This window comes from Ictidomys tridecemlineatus, chromosome 10, assembly GCF_052094955.1.
Source record: "Ictidomys tridecemlineatus isolate mIctTri1 chromosome 10, mIctTri1.hap1, whole genome shotgun sequence".
NCBI lineage: Eukaryota > Metazoa > Chordata > Mammalia > Rodentia > Sciuridae > Ictidomys > Ictidomys tridecemlineatus.
The window spans coordinates 134943839-134963689 of record NC_135486.1 but is presented as its reverse complement, the minus strand read 5'-3'; the positions used below and the strand labels follow the sequence as shown (position 1 = coordinate 134963689).

General features: G+C 43.5%; 1 protein-coding gene across 6 annotated transcripts in view; it reads left to right on the top strand.

The window, feature by feature from the left end:
- Shisa9 (shisa family member 9) overlaps nucleotides 1–19851 on the top strand; it is a 244615-nt gene that overhangs the window by 5385 nt on the left and 219379 nt on the right. For 2 of the 6 annotated variants that reach the window (XM_040278459.2, XM_078024342.1), the window contains exon 2: nucleotides 7529–7656. In XM_040278459.2, the coding sequence (XP_040134393.2) occupies nucleotides 7529–7656 (128 nt within the window). Of the gene's footprint in view, nucleotides 1–855; nucleotides 1290–4253; nucleotides 4311–5660; nucleotides 5773–7528; nucleotides 7657–19851 lie in introns of those variants that run through there. The other 4 variants (XM_078024344.1, XM_078024343.1, XM_078024345.1 and 1 more) reach the window with 4 other exon arrangements.

Sequence of the window (19851 nt, the reverse complement as noted above, 5' to 3'; positions counted from 1 at the left end):
GCTCCAGCCCAACTGCCTGAGGTTCAATCCCAGTTCATCACTCAATAGTCAGGTGACCTTGGGAAGGTTGCTTCACTTCTGAGACTCAAGTTCCCCCTCTGTGGGTTGAGAACTCACTGAGGACTAGGTTTGGAAAGTGACCCCCACAGACTACCACACATGGCCCCTGCTCAGAAATCATTCACTACCCTTTCTCGCCATTTTATTATTGGGATTTTGTCCCTCTTGTCTACAGAACAGAGTGACATCGGAATCTGGATCTTGGTGTCCAGCCCTTGCTCTGTGACATTGGCCAAGTCTAACCTTTCTGGACTTGCATGCTTTGGAATTTGTTTTTTATCCGTTCATTATAGATATGCATAATATTGGGGTTTGTTTTGACACAATTATGCTGGAACTGGAAAACATCATGCGACATGAAATAAACCACACTCAGAAACTCAAGGATTGAATGTTTTCTCTCCTATGTGGAAGCTAGGGAAAAAATAAATAAAAATTTTAAAAAGGAGACAGAAGGAAAGAAAAAGAAAAAGGAGGGTGGATCCCATGAAAATGGATCAGTGGAGTAGATAAAGGGGACTGAAGGGAAGAGAGAGGGATGAGGACAATGGAGTGAATCTGAGCAAACTTTGCTTTGTACCCACAGCGAATCTCACCTTTCTGGACTTGCATTTTGATCTGAGCAGGAGGGGCCGGCAGGTTCAGAACAGGAAGGAAGGTTTATGTGTGACTAGATTAAATACATTGCAAAGTGTTGTCTACGTGATGTCGAAGAACCCTCGCCAGATCTGCAATTTTGCCATAAGCTTATGTGTAAATTCCCATTTAATTTCACACCCCTCCCCCATGAGGTAGGCTTGGTGACAGTGTGCCATTTACAGAAGCAGAGATTGCTTTCCAAGAGGATGAGCAAGCTCCTGGTGAGTGGAGGAGTCGGACTTCAAATCCAGGCAGCCGGAGGCAGGGCACAGGTCTGTGACGACTAGTCTGTGCTACCTTTAAATGCAAACCTGCAGGCCCTCCAGGCTTTGCAGATCAGAGTGCTTGCATGGCATGCAGACAGCAGTGTATGCAGGCAGGGTTGGTGCCAGGAGCCCCTGTAAGATCAGGTCTAGGAATGTTTTCTGCATCTGCCCCTGGCAGGGCCAGACCTCTTGGTGGAGGCCTTAGTGAGAATTGACCTTGAGGGCAGAAACCTGTGTTTGAAGCTCTCCACACTTGAAGCCAGTAGGGAACACATGTCATCATTTTGCCCACCTTCAAACAGAATCCAAAATCCAAATGGCAAATTTCAAAGCACCGTGTCTTGTGTGTTTTTCAAACATACTTCAGAAGAGCCAGAATCCCTTGCAAAGAAATGGCATCCAGTGACAAATTGCCTCTCTTTCCCTTGCCTTTTCTCTTCTCTCCCACCTCTCCCACCTCCCCATTTTTCAAATATCCCATGGCTTTGGCTTTGATCAGCTCCCCAAGCTACAGAAGCCCATGTGTGCAGGCATACACTGTTGGACATGGAAAAATCCTCAATTATTTTTCCTACACGATATGTATGCTTCTCCTTGGGGACTGAGTCCCTGCATTTTAAATATCAACTTTATTGAGGTATAATTTACACAGTAAAATGCACACATCTTGAATATACAGTTTGAAGGAGCTTTGACCAATATCTCACCTGGATAGCCACTAAGCTGGGAAGCAAGCTCTTGTTTTCTTACAAAATAAGTGATGCTTCTTGCCCAAAAGGCAGTGCTGAAGTATCCTATCCATGTGTGTAACTCAGAATACAGTTGGAGCATTGGGACCCCTGGAAGGTTTTAAGGCAATATGCTGGGACTTGGAGCTCTGTTTGGAAATATCAGGGTCTTATATTTGCACACTGTAGTTGGAAGTAAAAGTGACCCAACATTTTTCTTTTGGTGCCTCAGACAGGCCAAGCTCATTCCCACTCTGGAGGCCTTGCATTGATTTCAGTTCTCTTCTATCAGACTTAAATGACTGCCTGTCCTTCTCCAGGAAGCTGCTCCTGACCACCCAGGCTTAGTTATCTTTCCCTCCCCCTCCCCAACAATCTGGTCCTTCATTCAGTCCTGCTCACTTTTTTTTTTTTTTGCATTAGGGTCTAAAATTAAATTAGTAATTTATTGGTTGACCAGTTTATTATATTTCCTTCCATTGTCCCCCTCAAGATTAGGAATGCAGGGACCATCATTGTCTCCTCCACTCCTCAATTGTAATCAGAGGGCCTGACAATTGAGAGTGTTCTGGATTCCAAAATCCTGGTTTGCATGGCATAAAACAGTACCTCCTTATTCATTCATTCACACATGCGATCCGTGTTTGCTGAACACCTACCTTATGCCCAGCACTGTGCCGGAAGCTATGAGAAGAGTGGGTGCTGCAGGTGCCATCCCCATCCTTGTAGAGCCAATGATTCAATATTGAGAGACAGATCCCATACAAGTAATGTAAAAGAAATGTACAAGTAAGTCAATACTGAGTTGGACCTTATAAAATTGCCAATATTCAATCATTTTCAACTTTAAAAATGGTAACATGTCAGCATAATTGTTCTCAACTGGGTCAAGGGATATCAAAGGATCAAAGTGTGGCTTCTCCAATCCCGTCTAAGGCAGGATTCTCCAGTGAAACAGAACCAATACATCAAGAGATTTATTACAAGGAGTCAGCAAGTCCAAAATCTGCAGTGTAATGTCTCAGTTCAAGTGTGAAGGCCGCAGGCAGGCTGCTGTAGAACCAGAAAGAGCAGTGTCCCCCTGTAGGGCAGGAGAGCCTCTCCTGTTTAGGGAAGAGCCAGCCTTGTGCTCCATACAGCCCCTCAAGGTAGGGTGGGCAGTCTTCTTCACCAGTTAACCAATTGAGTGTTAATCTCCTCCAAGAACACTCTCCCAGAAACACCCAGCATACTATTTGATTAAACATCTGGGCACAGCATGGTCAGTGGAATTGACACATCACATGAACCATTATGGAAGTCTTAGGCTCTTATGCCAGCAACTTCTTCACACCCGGGAGCTAGAGTAGAATGTCAGGCCCACCTCAGATTCTTGAGTCAGAATCTGCATTTTAATAAGATCCCCAGATAATCCAAATGTTCATTAAAGTCTAAGAAGCACCTAAACTCTGGGCCACAAGCAAACGCCAAATCCTTAGGCATTGGTTTGATTTCTGATCCACTGTTGGTTCTTTCCGCTGCCTAATTTGTGAAAACATTTTAACACATTTCTATTCACAAAAATGTTTTTAGTATGCACTCCGACCATACACACATGTGCTTTACTAATAAATATACTCATACACCTGTGGACAATTATGAAGTATGTAATAAAGCATACCTAAGAAGAAATTTTTAAACTGAGTTAAACGTGAAATAAACATGACTTCAAAATCTGTTGCTAGTGGCAATGACTTCCCACTATCCTTAGCTAAACTCTCAAAGCGAAATGCATGTGGAGGGCGACATTCCTCAGTAGTAAACAAATCCACCCTTTGAATATTCTCCATTTTGGTTCTTTTTGGCTGACTTTGTTAGGGTCTGCACAGATCACGGCTGTTTTAACCTTGTGGGAAATTGCTGAAGAGGAGGGTCAACTGAATGTGTGTCTTCAGCCTGTGTTTTTGTTAAGGGGGCTATTTTTAAAGGTATGTGTCTGCTTTGAATGGTTGGCAGAGTCAAAAGTAGAGAATTTAATCTGTGTGTCCCTTTGGGGTTCCTAGACCTGTGAGGGTGTCGCTGGCCCTCACCCTCCATTTCCGCCATCTGATGTGAGAGTTCGCAATGCAGGCATCGCATTGGTATGTGCAGCTGGATTGATCTCTCATCTGCAATGACTCAAGGCCATGCATAACTGTTCTGACCTTTCCTTTGCCCACACCACTTCATTTTATGCAGAGCGGGAATGAGTGAACCCTGCTCTAGAGACTCCTTGACCAGGCAGTGGAGGTCTCTAGGGATTCTTGTCTCCACTGCCTGTTCTGGAAATGGCGGCCCTGGGGAGAAGTGTCCTTGGGCTTTGGAGCTGAAACTTGACAGTTTTCAGCACTTAAAAGAGGTTCAGGGGATCTGCAGATGGCAGTTCCGACCAAGTTCCTGGTAGCCATCCTGATTTCTCGCTTCCCTATCCTTTTGAAAGTTGACTGCTTTGGATGTTTGGGGAGACCCGTTGGGGAATCTGATGAAAGGTATGGCTCTTGCTCAAGAACAATGCACAAACAAATTTTCCATTCGATTACAGAGGACTTCAGCGATCCCTTGAAGCTCAGGATGAAGAACCCGTTTAGAAGTAAGAAAGGCAAGTTAGGATGGGGAGGCCTCTGTCCTGTGTCTCAAAACCTCCCTCCCCTGCAACCCCTTTGAGTTTCAGACCTTGCTTATTGCACAGAGGTAGGAAGGAGCCTGGACTTTGATTTCAAAGACATTCAGGATTGCATTTCCACTCATCCCCTCCATTGATTGTCAACTGGGTTAAGTTGGGCAGTTTTCCCTCTGTAAAATGGATTCTGATGATCCACACCTTGTAATACTCCCCTCTTATATTGCCCTATTTCAGTTTTATTGGCCTTCTTGAGTATGCTTCAAAATCTACCTCTTTCCTGCCTCAGGGGCCTTGCACTTTCTGTTTGCTCTGTCTGAAATGCTCTTTCCACCATCTCCACTTTGTCAGTCAGCTTTCTGTTCCTGTAACAAACACCCAAGATAATCAACTTATAATGAGAGAAGGTTTATTTTAGTTTCTCTCCATGATTGATGGATCGTTTTTTGCATTTGAGACTGTGGTGAGGCAGCACATCTGGGCAGAAGCATGTAGTAGAGCAAAGCTGCTTACTTCATGGCCAGAGAAGCAAAAAGAGAGAAAGAGAAAGGTACCAAGACTCATGTCCCCTTTGAAGGCCACATCCCCAGTGACCTGAAGACCTCCTACTGGGCCTCACCTCTTAAAGTTTCTACCTCCTCCCAAGAGCTTCAAGCTGGGGACCAAGCCTTGAACACAGGGACACTCCAGATCCAAACTGGAGCACCACATGACCAGTTCCTTCTCTCTCCAAGGCCATGTCTTCACCAAGTTTTTTCCTGATCACACCACCTCTCTCTCTTTCTCTTTAGAAATTTTTAAAAGGCATGAAGTTCAGTGATCGGTATCATATTCATGACATTGTACAACCACCATCACTATTGGCTTCCGATCCACTAATTCTAATAATGTTTCATCCCTCCCCTCCCCCCTCAAAAAAATATCCCCATTGTCACTCCGCAGCCACTCCCCATTCCCTCTCGACACCATTAGCCACTGGCAACTAACTACAACTTCACCTTCTCTCTTTGTGGAATTGCCTCTTCTGGACGTGGCTATCAGTGGAATCATATGACCTGTGGAATTCTGTGTCCGGCTTCTTTCACTGGGCGTAATGTGTTCCAGTGTCATTCGTGTCATGGCTGGTGTCAGGGCTTCCTTCATTTTGATGGCTAAATACTATTTCATTTCATATTGCGGTCACCAGCTGATGGACATTTGGATCGTCTCCACGTTTTGGCTATTGTGAGCAATGCTGCTGTGTGCCAGTCTCTCACCACCCTGTGCTCTTCATTTCTTTTCCACCCTTGTTTATTTATTTAACCTATTTATTTTTATTCTCTTCCATAGAATGTAAGCTCCAGCAAGGCAGAGACTGCGGTCACCTGTGTGCTGCTGTATCCCCAGGGCTTGTATTGTGCATGGCTCAGAGCAGACAATAAACATTTGTTGAATGAACAAATGAATGAGAGCTGTGGTTATTCTCCCATCTCTCGGTGGACTCAGCCCTTTCCTCTAGCTGCCATAGGACTCTTGTGGTGCTGACCTAGGTCTCTCTCATGCTTGAGACTTCTCCCTAGCTAGTGTGGTTTTCACCCCCGTGATAGCCCTGCACCACAATCAAACGCTCCCTCAAGCCTGAGGCCTCTCTGTGGTCTCAAGCTGGAGAACTGGAGTGTGCACCAGCAACCTGGGGGTTCCGTGCAGACACCCTGCATCAGCCCGACCCTAGATTCTGACCCTGTAAGGTTGGATGGATCCCCAAAGTTCTATCAAGTTCCAAGGTGATACTGATGCTCCTGGTTGTCGAACCACTATTTGAGAATCACCGCTGTAGTGGGGTCGGTTTCGGGAGATAAGTGGGTCTTCCAAGTACATTGGTGGTCTGTGGGGGCCTCTCCTGAACAGTTCATCTTCCCCCTCCATCTCCCCTTCTGTGGACTGAGAGAGTGCTGGTTAGTTAGAAACATCTGGGTATACCCTAAACTTTGGCACTTGTGGGTCTGTGCCCTGGAAAAACCGTTGCCGCTTCAAGAGGAGACTTGTGTGAAGGTGTCTGTCACGGAGTTGTTCACTGGGACTGGAGTGTTGGTGACCACCTAGATGGCCGTAGTCGGAAATGATAGACAGAACCGGCAGCCTACTGGTTTGTAACGGAACAACTGGATATTTGTAGCTGGCATCCATTCTGATTGGTGGGTTCCTCCGCCACAGTAGTTACAGCATATGGAGACAATTGTCCCTGCAGGTAAGTGAGCCTGGGGGTCGCAGATGATGGAGCACCGTGCAGAGCCTGCAAGGGATGAAAGAAACTCACACGAGCGATGCGGCTAGCTCTCATCTTGCGCGGACAGAGGGAGAACCAGAATGAGGTTTGTGGTGAAACCCCGTTTTATGGGAAAGATAAGCACACAAATGATAATACCTACTTTATTACATGTCTATTGAGGATATTTGCATGTCACAATAAACACGTAATGGAGGGTAGATAAAGAGGAAAAATGTATTGGTCCGTCTGACTTCAAGGTGTGATACCTGTTTGATGGTCGTCTCTGCTCTGTCCTATGTGCAATCCCAGAGCTTCTCTCCTGAGCGTACATCTGATCGTGAAGGTCCTTGATGTGGGTTGAATTGTGTTCTCATCCTCTCTAAAGAGAAAGAAAAGAAAGAAAGAAAGAAAGAAAGAAAGAAAGAAAGGGAGAAAAGAGTTGTTCTCATTCCTACACCACAGCTTACTGGCTGTGTGACCTTGAGCAGGTTGTTTCACCTCTCTGAGCCTTTGCGGTTCCTTTACAAAGGAATAATGATCCTCACGAGGACTGTTTTGGGCTGTTTTGTTTAGCATAGTGACTGCCTTGTAGCAAGTGCTCCATAGATGTTAGCTGTGGTCACTAATATTGGGCCACTGCTACACTGAAGTGCTGGCATCTGTGTTAGGTATAGACAGACCTAAGTCATGGGGTGGAGACACACAATATGTGTCCATCAGTCAGTCCTCTCCACAGCTCCGTGGGTAGACGACACTGTTATTCCATGGCTGTTGGAGTGAGTTTGGGGGCGTCTCTACATGACCTCTGACTGCAGAGATTTAGCTGTGGCTGTTTTCCTCTGCCCCACCCCTAAGTGGAGCCATGTCTGTTTTGTTCACAAGGACAGCGCTGGGCAGGCGGTGGTCATTGTAATTTGAATGAACAGATTTCCATTCTCTCTTCTTCCAGGGCCCTTGCGGATGTCATGAGGCCACAGGGCCACTGCAACCCTGACCACATGGAGAGAGACCTTAACATTGTGGTGCACGTCCAACACTACGAGAACACAGACACCAGGGCCCCCATCAATAATCTCCGTAAGTACAGCTGCACGGGCGGTTTCCAGCCCCACCTACGACCCCGGCTGCGGTCAGGTTGCCAGAGTCTGTGGTGTGCATTTGGGTTTGTCAGGAGCTTCCCCTTGTAGGCAAATCAGAAGCTTTCTTTTTCTCTCTTCTGGATGAGCCTGAGTTGGGTATCACTAGGTTGCTTTCTCTGTCAAATGTGGTCCACTTGGTTGGTTTCATGCGGTCGATCTTGCGTCGACTAGTGGACAACTTGGTTGGTTCATCTTGGTGGGTCTCTTAACAGATGTCCTCTGGGTTAGTACATCATGGCTGGGCCTTGGTTAACTGGAGAGTTATTGGTGGGCTCATCGTGGGTCATTAACCTGTTTTCCAATAGTTATTTTGCTGCTCTGTCTTGCCTGGGTCATCTGCTGGCTGGGAGTTCATTCAACACTTGTCTACCTCCTGAGATAAACCAGTTGTTCCTTTTAGATTTCATGCTGTTTTTCATTAACAAATACTAGTTCAGAAGAATTGTATCTTTTCTAAAAATGAAGCTAGAGCTTTATAAAAATAATCCACAAAACACTCCTTGGGGGGTGGGTCTGGGCAGGTGTTGGGTTGTGGTCATGTTGGTGTGGGACACACATGTGATTCAGCAGTAGCAAATTTCCACTGTTCTGCCAGGAAAGAAAAAAAAAAGTTGCATTCGCTATTGCGTTTCCAGAGGTATTCTTCAGCAAATAAATCATACATGGGGATCTTGGAATGCTCCCAAAGATTTTCTATCCTTTCAAAGGTCTGTATGTCCAGCATACACTGTGGAACCGAAACACAGAAAATGGGAATGGAGAAAACTAAGATGGGTTAGTTCTTGACAATAGCACACCGCCGTGATTATTCCCAGCAATTGTGTTTTCAAGTAACCCCCACGTGAATGAAATGTGGAGGGCTTGGTCAGGAATAACAAAAGCCAGACAGTTCCAAGGATGTCCTCAGCTGTGGCTTGAGGCTCCTGGGGCAGAACGGTTTTGGAGCTACATGCTTTTGCAGCCTGTGTCCTTGGCTGGAAGGCCGCTAGGAGGTACATGGGTGTTTTAGGTGCTGAATCATGGTGCTGGGCTGTTTGGTCGTACATTTTTATGCTCAATGGGTAGAGGAAGAAGTCTGTGGGATTTGACGTTGGTGATGCATGTTCTGCATGGTGACTTTTTTTTGTGTGTGTGGTTTTGGAAATGGTTACAGTGTTTTAGCAAAGTCAGAATTTACATGGGTTGAATAATGGACCACCAAATGGAATTTTTAGGTTTCATTATATTAAAGAACTTGACATTATTTATTTATGAACTGGATTATGAAATACTATTAGGAGTAGCCAACTTTTTAGAGAAAAATACATCAGCCATTGGAAATATTATGACTAAATCCCACAGCCCCAAAAGATAGGCTAAATGGCCCCCACTCTGACATGGCAACTGCTGCGTCTGATTCTGATTGTGATGGACATGGACACATTGTCTTCCAGATGACAGTGAGAAGTTCCTTGAACCTAGGTGTGTGTGGGTCCCAAATATCATAAACAAGTGCACGTGATCACGGAGCAGAGAAACTGACATGGAGCTGGGTCCCTTCCTATGGAAAGTGACTGTAGACAGGTTTTTCATTTGAAGTTTCTGTCTCTGAGATGGTTTGGAATTTTGTTTAGAAATGGAATGACAAACTCATTGAAGTCACCTAAGCCTCATCATTCTATCAGGCAAAAGGGAAGAAAATATCAAGAATGTTACTTAAATAAGGGGCTTTTGTTTTAAGTTGTCCTGAAAATATATGACTGCTCAGAGATAGATGTCTAGGTACTGAGTAATTCAGACATCACTTACGACCAGCTACTTTGGTTTATTTATGATTCTTGCTTTTGATCTGTATTTGTGCCTCAAGAATGTGGTGATCTTATCCAGAGGAGAAAGTCCCTTGTAGTAGTCCACTGGGTAGAACTGTACTAGAGCATTCCTGATAAACTCCAGGGAAGAATTCCAGGAGTAATGTCACACATGTTGTGTTTTTATAAGAAATGCCACAGAGGTTAATTTCATTGAATCTTGACAGATTGAACCAGTCCTTTTTTTTCTAACATTTTTGGGAATATCTGTATAAGAAAAATAAGAAGCATGTAGCCTTTCCCAGATTTACATTAGTAAATTTAATTTATGTAACCCATCAATTGTGTAGTTAACAGTACTAACAGATTGCTTTGTAATGGCTTATCTTTTTATTGATTTAGAGGAGCTATTTATGTATCATAGACACAGAAAAAAAATGGTATGTTTAGAAGAAGGAATGATGGGTGGGGGAGAAGCTCCTTGAGAAGATAGGACTAGATCATTTATATTAATTAGTTGTTAGGGGTTTAAAAAGTCAGCCAATCACCAGAGACCATTTTGACGGATAGACAAGAAGCAGGGAAGGAATCCAATCTGATAGTTTGAAAATCAGACCAGTCACTCATACCTGAGTTAGGATGAACTACTAAATAGAAAACCCCTTTCTGGTCATTACAGGGACTTCAAGATTTACCAAAACATGGAAAGAAAGAAGCGTCTGCTCACCGTATACTGAGCAGAGTACATGATACCATTTTTAGGTTGTTCTTGACTAAACATCCAAGCTGTTGAATCTGACTGAGCTTAAATGTCATTTTCATCTCTATTGAATGGCCCGCTCAGCACTGCTTTAAGAGAATAATCATCTCATTCTCTTTCCCTCTCCTCGTCTTCTTAATATGAATGCTTAGTCCATTTCCGATTTCTCCTTTAGTTTTGCACCAAATGCTAAGAGATCTAACATTCGGTGTACTCCTGGGTGTGGGGAGGGGTGGCAGGTGGAGAAGGATGTGGTGAAGCAGGCCAGGAGGACAGAGCTTCGACAGGGGGACATTTTTGCCAACTTTTCTTAATAAATTTCCTGGGGTTGATTTTTCTTGTGATGTGCAGGATTTGGTTTCTTATCTCAAGATGGATGTTTCTCCAGCTGATGCTGTTCATGTTCTTTCCAGGCATTCAGTGATATTGCCTAAAAATATTTAGTCTGATAATCAAAGGGGCCTTGACCTCTTTGATTAACAGGATGTAGGTTCCGTCGAGCACGATTTGATTTTCTGCAAAGACTCCTCAGCGTCTGTGTAATTATAGTTTGCTTTTGAAGGCACGCTTTGTCCTCAAGTTCTAGAAACATGCTCTGCTTCCCCCACCCCACCTCCCTGCCTGCCAGTGACACCTCCTCACCCCTCTGGGACTGGAGGGTGAATGTCATGCCACTCAGCCTTCTCAATGGCAGGTGTGAGGCAGGGGCCATGGGTGAAACCTGAATTGACACTTCCCAGCTCTGTCGTTTTGTTTTGGAATACTCTGATTATTTGCAGAAAGGCTGCTCAGATTCCGCCTCCTGTGCTGCACACCCCTGGGCTCACTTTCCCCTGACATCAGCATCGTATGTCACGGCACACTTATCAAAACTAAGGAGCAACACTCGGGCATTCCTTTTAGCTAAAATGTGGATGTCATTTGGATTTTTACCAGTTTCTGTTTAGAAGTCCTTTTTCTGTTCCAGGACCCAATGTGCAATTCCACGTTGTCTTTAGCACAGTTCCCTTTCATCACAGAACGTTGGTTGCACAATATTGTATAATACTGTGATAAAGATGGAAAGCAACAGGTTGCAGGGCTATTGCCGCAGCACCGAGGCATCTCCAGTGTCCACAGGAACCTTCACATAAAGGTATTCACCCGGTCAGTCGGCATGGAGCCAGTTGCTGCCTGGATGGTGGTGCTCTGGCTTGTTCATGGAACAAGATACTCTTGTGTCCCCCCACACAGGCAAACCTGCTTGGGCATTTGGTCGCAGCTGCACTACTTGTTTTACAGCATAATCTGAGCAAGTGCGATCTCACCTCAAACTGAGGAAAACAGTGATTTGATGTTTTAGGACAGGGAACCCATTAGAAAGATCAGCTCCTGTATTCCAGACCCACCACCTTGTACTTCCCAGGATGAGTCCCAAGTAGGTTGACAAGGAACCAAAAGCAGACTCTTGGCTTCGTTTCTAAGAGGTGGTGTAGCTCAGATCTAGGTCCCTTCCTTTGTCCACACTCACAGGGTGACTGGCACGTTCCACACTCGACTTTTGGACATCCCAGCAGGGATAGTCCCAAATATTTTTGAAAATTTGGGCAGGTAAAAAGGTAAATATAGACATTGGGGTGTATAAGAGTCAGAAAACATGTAAGAAAGTAACATTAAGAGTAGTTTCTCTAGATAGCAAATCCTGATGCATCGAATCCTCAACACCTATCATTTCCACCATCATAAAGACAAAAAAACTGAGGCCCAGAGAAGATTAGTGGCCTGTGTGATGTTTATAGCTGCAAATTGGAGGGGCTCAGGCCCAAGGTCTCTGATGCTAACCACTGCACTATGCTCTCTCTCCGACATGTGGGTGTTTGCAAAGTGTCCCAGTCTTTCCTAGGGAGTGGGCATTGTTAAAGGAGATGCTAAGTGAACTGAAGGAGCCCCCAACTCTCTAGTAGGAGAGCTGTTTCCACAATGTGCGTCTAACTTACCATCTTGTGATGAGCCCCTCTGTTAGGAGGATGGACATTTATTGAGCACCTGCTGTGTGCCAGGCATGCACTAAGGATTTGCTCCTTTATTACTCAAAGCTGAGCTCATCTCCACCTCTGGATCTTTGCACATGCTATGCTCTGTGCTCACAGCACACTGCCACAGGCCTGTGTGTCTGGCCTCTTCCCTTGCACATCTCATCCCAATGGCTAGTTCCTGAAAGGTCTTCCTTGCTCATCTCTGAGCCCCAAGTCACTCGCCGTTCCCTGTTTCCCCATGATTTTCTTCATAACACTTTGTTCTCTCTGAAATTGCCTTACTCGCTATTTTATCCCTGCCTCTTGCCCCACAAGGCAAACTCCACAGGGGAAAAGGCTTGCCTTGTCACCACTGTGACCTCCCACACCAGGAACCGAGCTGGCGCCTGGTAGCAGCTCCATAAATGTTTGTCCAACGAATGGAACAGCCCATGGATGAGGCATTATTATTCTCATTTTATGAATGAGAAAGCTGAGCTGCATGGAAATTAAAGAACTTCTCTAACATGATGGCAGAGGCTTGCTTTAAAAATACTTTGGAAAAATAAAGAAAGGGCATCTGGACCACCCCAGGGACCTCAGTAGGAAGAGTGGGTGTATTATCTCTGTCTCTTGTGCCCTGATCCCTGTGACTTTTGAGAGGTGGTGGTGGTGGGGGAATGAATGGAAGGATATGAACATGCTTGGTTTCTGTCCAGCCGATGGCCTGGCTTCCCCTGCTCAACCAATTGCATGGGGTAGAAGGCATTTTAGGGTTCTTTCTCAGGACTCTACTGGGACATGTTCTCCAGGTATGCCTGGGGAGGAGAGGGGAAGGGAAAGAGTGCTGTTTGCATCTTCTCTGGATGGGATGGGGACACATGAGTTTAATTTGCCCTGTGTCTGTGGTGCCTAGAAAAGCCCAATGCTCATAGATATTTGCTGAATGAAGAGTGCACGTGTGTATGAGTGAATCTCTATCACACGCTTGTAAGAATCCCAGTGGAACCCATCAGCAGGACCCTTTGGATTTTGAGTTTCTAGGGAACTTGGTTAATTCCAATTCATGAGAAGGTTTAACTATCAACTTGTTCCTGGGCAGCTGGGCAGACTATTTGTTCTGTCTGAAGACCTACGATTCTAATGGTTTTAGCACCTGATTTAGTAAACTGTGTTGTTAATAAACTCGAGGGCTGGTCTATGTCGGATCAGCTAAAAAACATTTGTAGGTTCCGTGCAGTAGCCTGAAATGAGTTGAAGTGGTTTAAATCAAGAAATCTATTTTTCTCTTGAGGTCATCAGTGTTGTGGATGAACCCTGGCAGGTGGAAAGTGCTCCTCAAACGTGTCTCACCTGAGTTTGAGGCATTGTCACGCGACAGTAGAGGAGATGGGCTTGGGAAGAAGACAGCTGCGGTTGGGTTCCCTCTCCATCACTTAAGAACTGTGCAGTCTTGGAAGTTCATTTAATTCTCTGAACCCCAGGTTCCCATTCTATAAAGGAGTCATACCTGCCTTAGAAGCTTGTTGTGAGGATTAAGTGGACGGGCACATTCGAGGACTTGGCATAGCACCTGCAGTCCTGATGCTGGTGGCTTCTACTGTCATCAGTGGAATATGGGAACTTTGGCGCTCCAGCTGCTGTTCACAAGAGGGCAATGGTGCAGATCTGGCTGAACTCACTGCGGCCGTTCTCACGGTGAAAATGTTTTCACTCTGTGTCAGTTAATATCACGGTGTGTGTGCGTGCGCGTGTGCTTGTTACTACAGTTTTTTGATGCAAATGAGAACTGAGGAAACTGTCAATTCCTTCCTAAGGAAATAGCTGGGATGGAGCAGCTGTCCCGCTCTCAGACATGTGTTGCTGTCTTATGTGTTTCTTCTCTCCCCTTTTAAAACACATGGGCTTTTGTTCTGTTAGGAATATTGATCTTAATATTTTATTTATACTGGCAGACTGGGCCAGTAGGAATCTGTATGAACCCAAATATGTCATATTTCACTCGGAAAATGTGACAGTGTGTGTGTGTCTGTGTGTGCAAGCAACAGAGAAACAGAGCCCCTCAAGGAAAAAAAAAATTACTATCTGTAAGTCATCTCTTGGGCTTTTTTTCAAAAATTGCTGCTAATTCCGGCCACATGGCACCGCCTAATTAGATTTGCATTGCTTTCCCAACCAGCTGTAGGACTATTTGTAAAGAAAGCTTAAGTGCTCAACACAGTGTCTGGTTTAGTTTAAAAGATGCCAAGTTCTGTTCTTCCCATACCAGGGAAAGCCTACCCCGGGACACGATTCCTTTGGGAAAACATTTCTTTCCTTTTATCTGGAATAAGTGATGTGGCACACCAGTGATTGATAGTGTGAATAAAGAGAAGCCAAAGTAAAACAATAGCATTTGTTCTGCAGCTACCACATGCACGTATTTTACTCCCCACCACGACTGAAATGATTGAAATGTGCATTGCACCCACCTGGTATAGAGTACGGAACAGGCTCAGAGAGTTTTAAGTAACCTATCGAGGTCACAGAGGTGTTGATAAGGTGTTTAGACTGTCCTCCACCTGGCGTGACATCCTGAACTCTGTGCGTGTGTCTTTCCCAGGGACCCACACTGGATGACAGACGAAAGTTATGCTTCTTCTCTCTCTCTCTCTCTCTCTCTCTCTCTCTCTCTCTTTCTCTCCTCTCTCTTTCTCTTTTCCTTCTTGTTGATTCCCACTAAGAATGGCTGTATTTTATTACAATCATCTTTTTACATGAACCAACTGAAATAAAGTCACCTCCCTATTCTGGAGGACTCAGATTATAGCCATGTATTTGCTTTCCTGTAATTAGTATTTTTTTTATTATTATTCAATCAGCAGTCAACTGACACTGACCAAGATCCTGCTATGTGTCAGTCGACATGCTAGGAATTGAAGGTACTAGTATGGACCAGACATATAGGATGCATCCTCCTCTTGGAGCTTACCGTGCAGTGGGAGAGATGGTAAAATAACCAGTGACTGTCAAGGAGCATAATATGAATCAGTCCAGGGTGCCCTGGGAGCAAGCAGAGGCCTCCAGAGAGTCTCAGAGGTGCAGGGGAGGGAAGCAAGATCAGGGGAGCTTTTCCTGAGAAACTGATGTTATTTTGTTCAGAAAGAAAGGAAAACACTCCCAACATCTTTCCAAGAAACAGAGGGAGAGAAAGCAGGACATTTTCATTTTGCCCATCTTTGATAGAACTATTGTTCTTAGAATAGAGGGTCTTTTTTTTTTTTTTTTTCCCTTGCAGAGCTGATGTTTGAAGGGACAAGAGAATTTTGTTTGGTTACGGTCATGCTGATTTTGTAAGAAAATAAGAATATCAAGTTTGGCTTGGAAAGACCTAAGTTTTGGGAGCAGCTAATGGCGATGAATATAGCTGTTGTTCAGAGGCTCTCCATTCCCCCAGTTGGCCATTTCTCTCTGGAATAGATTAGTGGTGAAATTTTTCTTCTTTTAAAATTAACAGCAAACATAAAATTAAGTAATATAGTGACTATCATAATACTTATGTTAAAATAATTTATAGTTAGGTTTTAGGAAACAGCCTTAAAAATCCCAATAAGCATTCTCAATAAAGCTAATTACAAGTTGAAAAGGAAATCTCATTACATTAATCTGAGAATGCAGTTAATGAAACTAAGTGTAATCATAATCTGAATATTTTATTAAATGGAGACTTAAACTCATTAATTTAGGTATTAGGCCTGGTACTGTGCGCTCACACTAAGATTGCCAATCTCAAAGAAGAGCCTGTGTTTTATCCATTGAAATCTAGCCCTTTGTTACCCAAGGGAACACTGGCTGAGCCCGCATAGATCTGTCCATAGTGCTGACCACTCTGTCTTTAGAGTTAACTCAATTCAAATCACTCAGCCAGAAAAGTACATACCATAGGATTTGGGAGCTGGAGAAAACTTTGTGTATCAACCTGGACTTTGTTAAAACTGCATTTCTGATTTCTGAGATGTTTGAAACAAACAAACAAAAAAAAAATAGAAGAACTAGGGATCAACATGGTGTACTAACTTTTCAATTTTGCCAAAAAGAAAATCAACTTTTCTTTGATTAAAAGTTAAAAGCAACTACTAAATATTATAGCCATCATGTCATAAAAGATATAGGCATTTTAACACTGAACATTTAAGAAAGGAATAGTTTCCAGAATCAAAGACAATACCCAGATCAATTAACACCATAAAAACTCATCTCACTGTTTTCATCTCTCTCTCTCTCTCTCTCTCTCTCTCTTACCCCCAATCAACTGAAAATGAGAACATAAATTTTCACATATGGATGTGTGGTCATTGAATGAGTGCTTATGGAGTACCTGATTAATTCTAGGCACTAGGAATTAGTGTTAGGAATGCAGAGATTGGCAATCGTGTGTGCATGTGCTTGATTTCAAAGAGCTTATGGTGAGTCCATTCCCAGCATTTTACAAGTAACAAGACTGAGACCAAGGAAAATACATGGATTTCTTCAGGTTATGCAGTCATGGAACTTGTCCAATTAATAGTGTTCTAAATATTATCGTCAACTATGTAGGATTCAACTACTGGTCACAAATTCATGTTTATTTGGCAATTCTCCAAAATAGACTTCAGGACCTGAAAGGCAGGAGTGGATTTTGTAGCTCTTGGTGCAGCATGACTTTAATTTGATGCCTCACCTATCATCTAAAGGAAGCCCTTTGAAATATTCAGCTATTCTTGACATTTTAACAAAATGTTGAATTACCAAGAGTCCACGGATTGGGACTTGTGCAGGGGCAGTGTTTGGTATTTGCCTTTTTTAATTGAGTGGTAACCAGGGATGCAGGAAGCACTTTATTCTTCCGAGATATTATTTTTTAAAAATTAATGTGTATATTCAAAGTCAAAGAAGGTCATCAATCAAACAATTCTTTGATAATAGCTGACAAAGATAGTTGCATAAGCATGTTTTAAAAAATTGTTCCTTAAGCACATTTTTGTTCTGCTAATCATCTCAGGGGTGGCTAGGTTCAGATCTTGTACTGTTATTTTAAAACATGTTTGAAATGTGCCAGAATCGCTTCCCCCTCTGGGGCTCTCCACTCGCTCTCCCCTTTGCCAGTGACACCCTTCTTCCAGATCTTTGCAGGGTAGGCTCCTCCTCATTATCTGGGCCTCCACTGAACTGGGCCTCCACTGTTTGGGAAGCCTTCTCTGTGCAAAGTAGCCCACCCAACATTAAGAGTTCCAGCACTATCCCTCCCAGTTAGTTTGCTATTTCATTTCATTAAAGCTCACACCCTGACCTAAAAATCATCTTGTTCCCTTATTTCTTTTCTATCAACATGGCAGAGACAAGGACCTCGTCTGACTCATTCCCTGCTGTATCCCCACTGCCATATACTGTGATCAGCACATAGTGGGTGCTTCATAAAAATGTGTCAGATGAATGAATGCTGTTGAAATACGGTACTGGGCAAATTTTATCAAGTAGTTGCTATTATTATTTTTCTTCATTCATTCATTGGAGCTTTATTTTTGTGGTCTAACCCTTCAGTGTGGTATCAGAGTCTGGCCAGTGCTAGGTAATGTACCGAGAGAAGGTGTATACCTTTAAGAGCTCATGAATACACATTCCAGCATTACCTGGCAATGATGAAATGCCACACAAAGGCAGTGTTTTCAAAGTTCAGTCCACCAATTCAATCATAATTGATTTTTTCAATAGTATTTCTCTGCATTTCATTTATTCCAGCTTCTCAGGATCATAGCTTGCCTCATCACGCCCCTCTCTGTGCTGACTCTCAATTGCATTAGCATGAAAACAAACTAAAGAGGGAATTGGGTGTGTTTAATATTTATGAAATGACTATGTTGTGTTGATATGGATAATAAAAAAAAAAACACTTTGCTCTGGAGAGGCAAAGTAACCTTAATAATGCCCTGCTTAGGAGCACACTCTGGATTTTAGCGTATCGCCAAGCAGACTATTAAATCTTCAACGCTGTGGTTCACGTTTAATTATTATATTTAAAAGGATGTCTTAAAACCCAAAGGGTGGGGATGGTGGATACAAGAAAAAAAAAACCCAGACATATCCACAGAACAATTTCTGATTGGACAATCATCCAATGGCAGTGCTCGGCCCCACTTATCTGTGGTTAAAATCGAGTCTTCACCTACCCTTTGACTGTGTATCCTAAAATGCCCCCAATATGCCACTTGATCTTATAATCCTCACCCTGAAGCAAAATTAGGTCAAGTTAAGAAAAGCACTTAAGAACAAAAGATGGGATCTTCTGGGGGGCCACGGGGAATCTCTGACATCCCCTGCCTCTAGGATACTTTTTAGTAAACGCATGGGGGCAGGTGGGTGTGTGGTTGTGAATAGAGGGGTGGAGAGAGGAAATCGTTCTCGCTTCCCTTTCCAAGTTTTTCATCTTTGATCTTTTGGTCCCATTGTAGTTGCTTGTTTTATTAAGCAGTAGGTAAAACATGGCACGGAGCATCCTTGGTATAAAGGGAAAGATACCAACAGCATGGACCAGATAGCTGCTGTCTCCTTGAAACTCTGCAGAGTGGGTAGGCTTGCCTGCGTCTCTGTGACGTCTTTATCAGAGCATTGTAGTTATGCATGATATTGGGGCTCATTGGGACAGGATCATACAGGCACAGGGCATCTGTGCTTGAAGAATTAGCAGACAGGCTCTCTGTCCAATCTGTGGTGGATCAGGATTCAGATACCAGTTGGTCTTACTTCAGAGCCTGCACTCTTTCTTCCATCTGAAGTAGACACATAGGTTTCATTGTGGGTGCCGTCACTGATTAGTGGTCATATCTGCCTGCAGTGGAGTGCTGGAAAGGATTATGAGGCCATATTAAGCTCAGAGAATATGAGTGCTGTGATTGATTAGCCCTGTCTGCTGCGAGAGCATGGGAGAAGAGTGCTGTGGCCAGACATTTATTCTGTTTCTACCACAATACAATAGAAGTCCCGCAAAGGACTTACTATTTTATTAATGAAAGGGGATACAAACGATATAAAATAAGGGAACAGAAATCAAAGTGATAGATTGAGAAGACCTCAAATGTGTAGTGCCTAACACAGTGTCCAGATATATAGCAGGTGATTAGCATATCTTTTGTTTAATGAATAAGCAAAAATATAAATAGTTTAAAGCAGATGATAACTTCTTATCCTTCTAGATTCTCTAAGCCATTTCCCTGCATCAAGTCAGACTGCCCTAAACTACATCTCAGAACTGCATTCCTTTAATTTCCTATAGGAGTGCTGATCCAGGACTGAATTTTAACAGTACATCCTTGACTTTTTTATTTTTAAATCATGTTTGGTTTACCAAAGGGGAACATGAAGAATGCATTTGTGTTCTTGCATGATATTGAAATGGAGATTTCATGTTGTTCCATATCCCTTATATAGAGAATGACTTCTGTACAATGCACTTATTCAATAAATCTTATTTAATGTATTATCTGTTTAGGTACTGGGTTAATGAATAAAAGAGCAAGCTAGGTCTTTGACTTTCTAGAGTTTACATTTCAGTGGGGAAAGACCATTTAAGCAGCCAA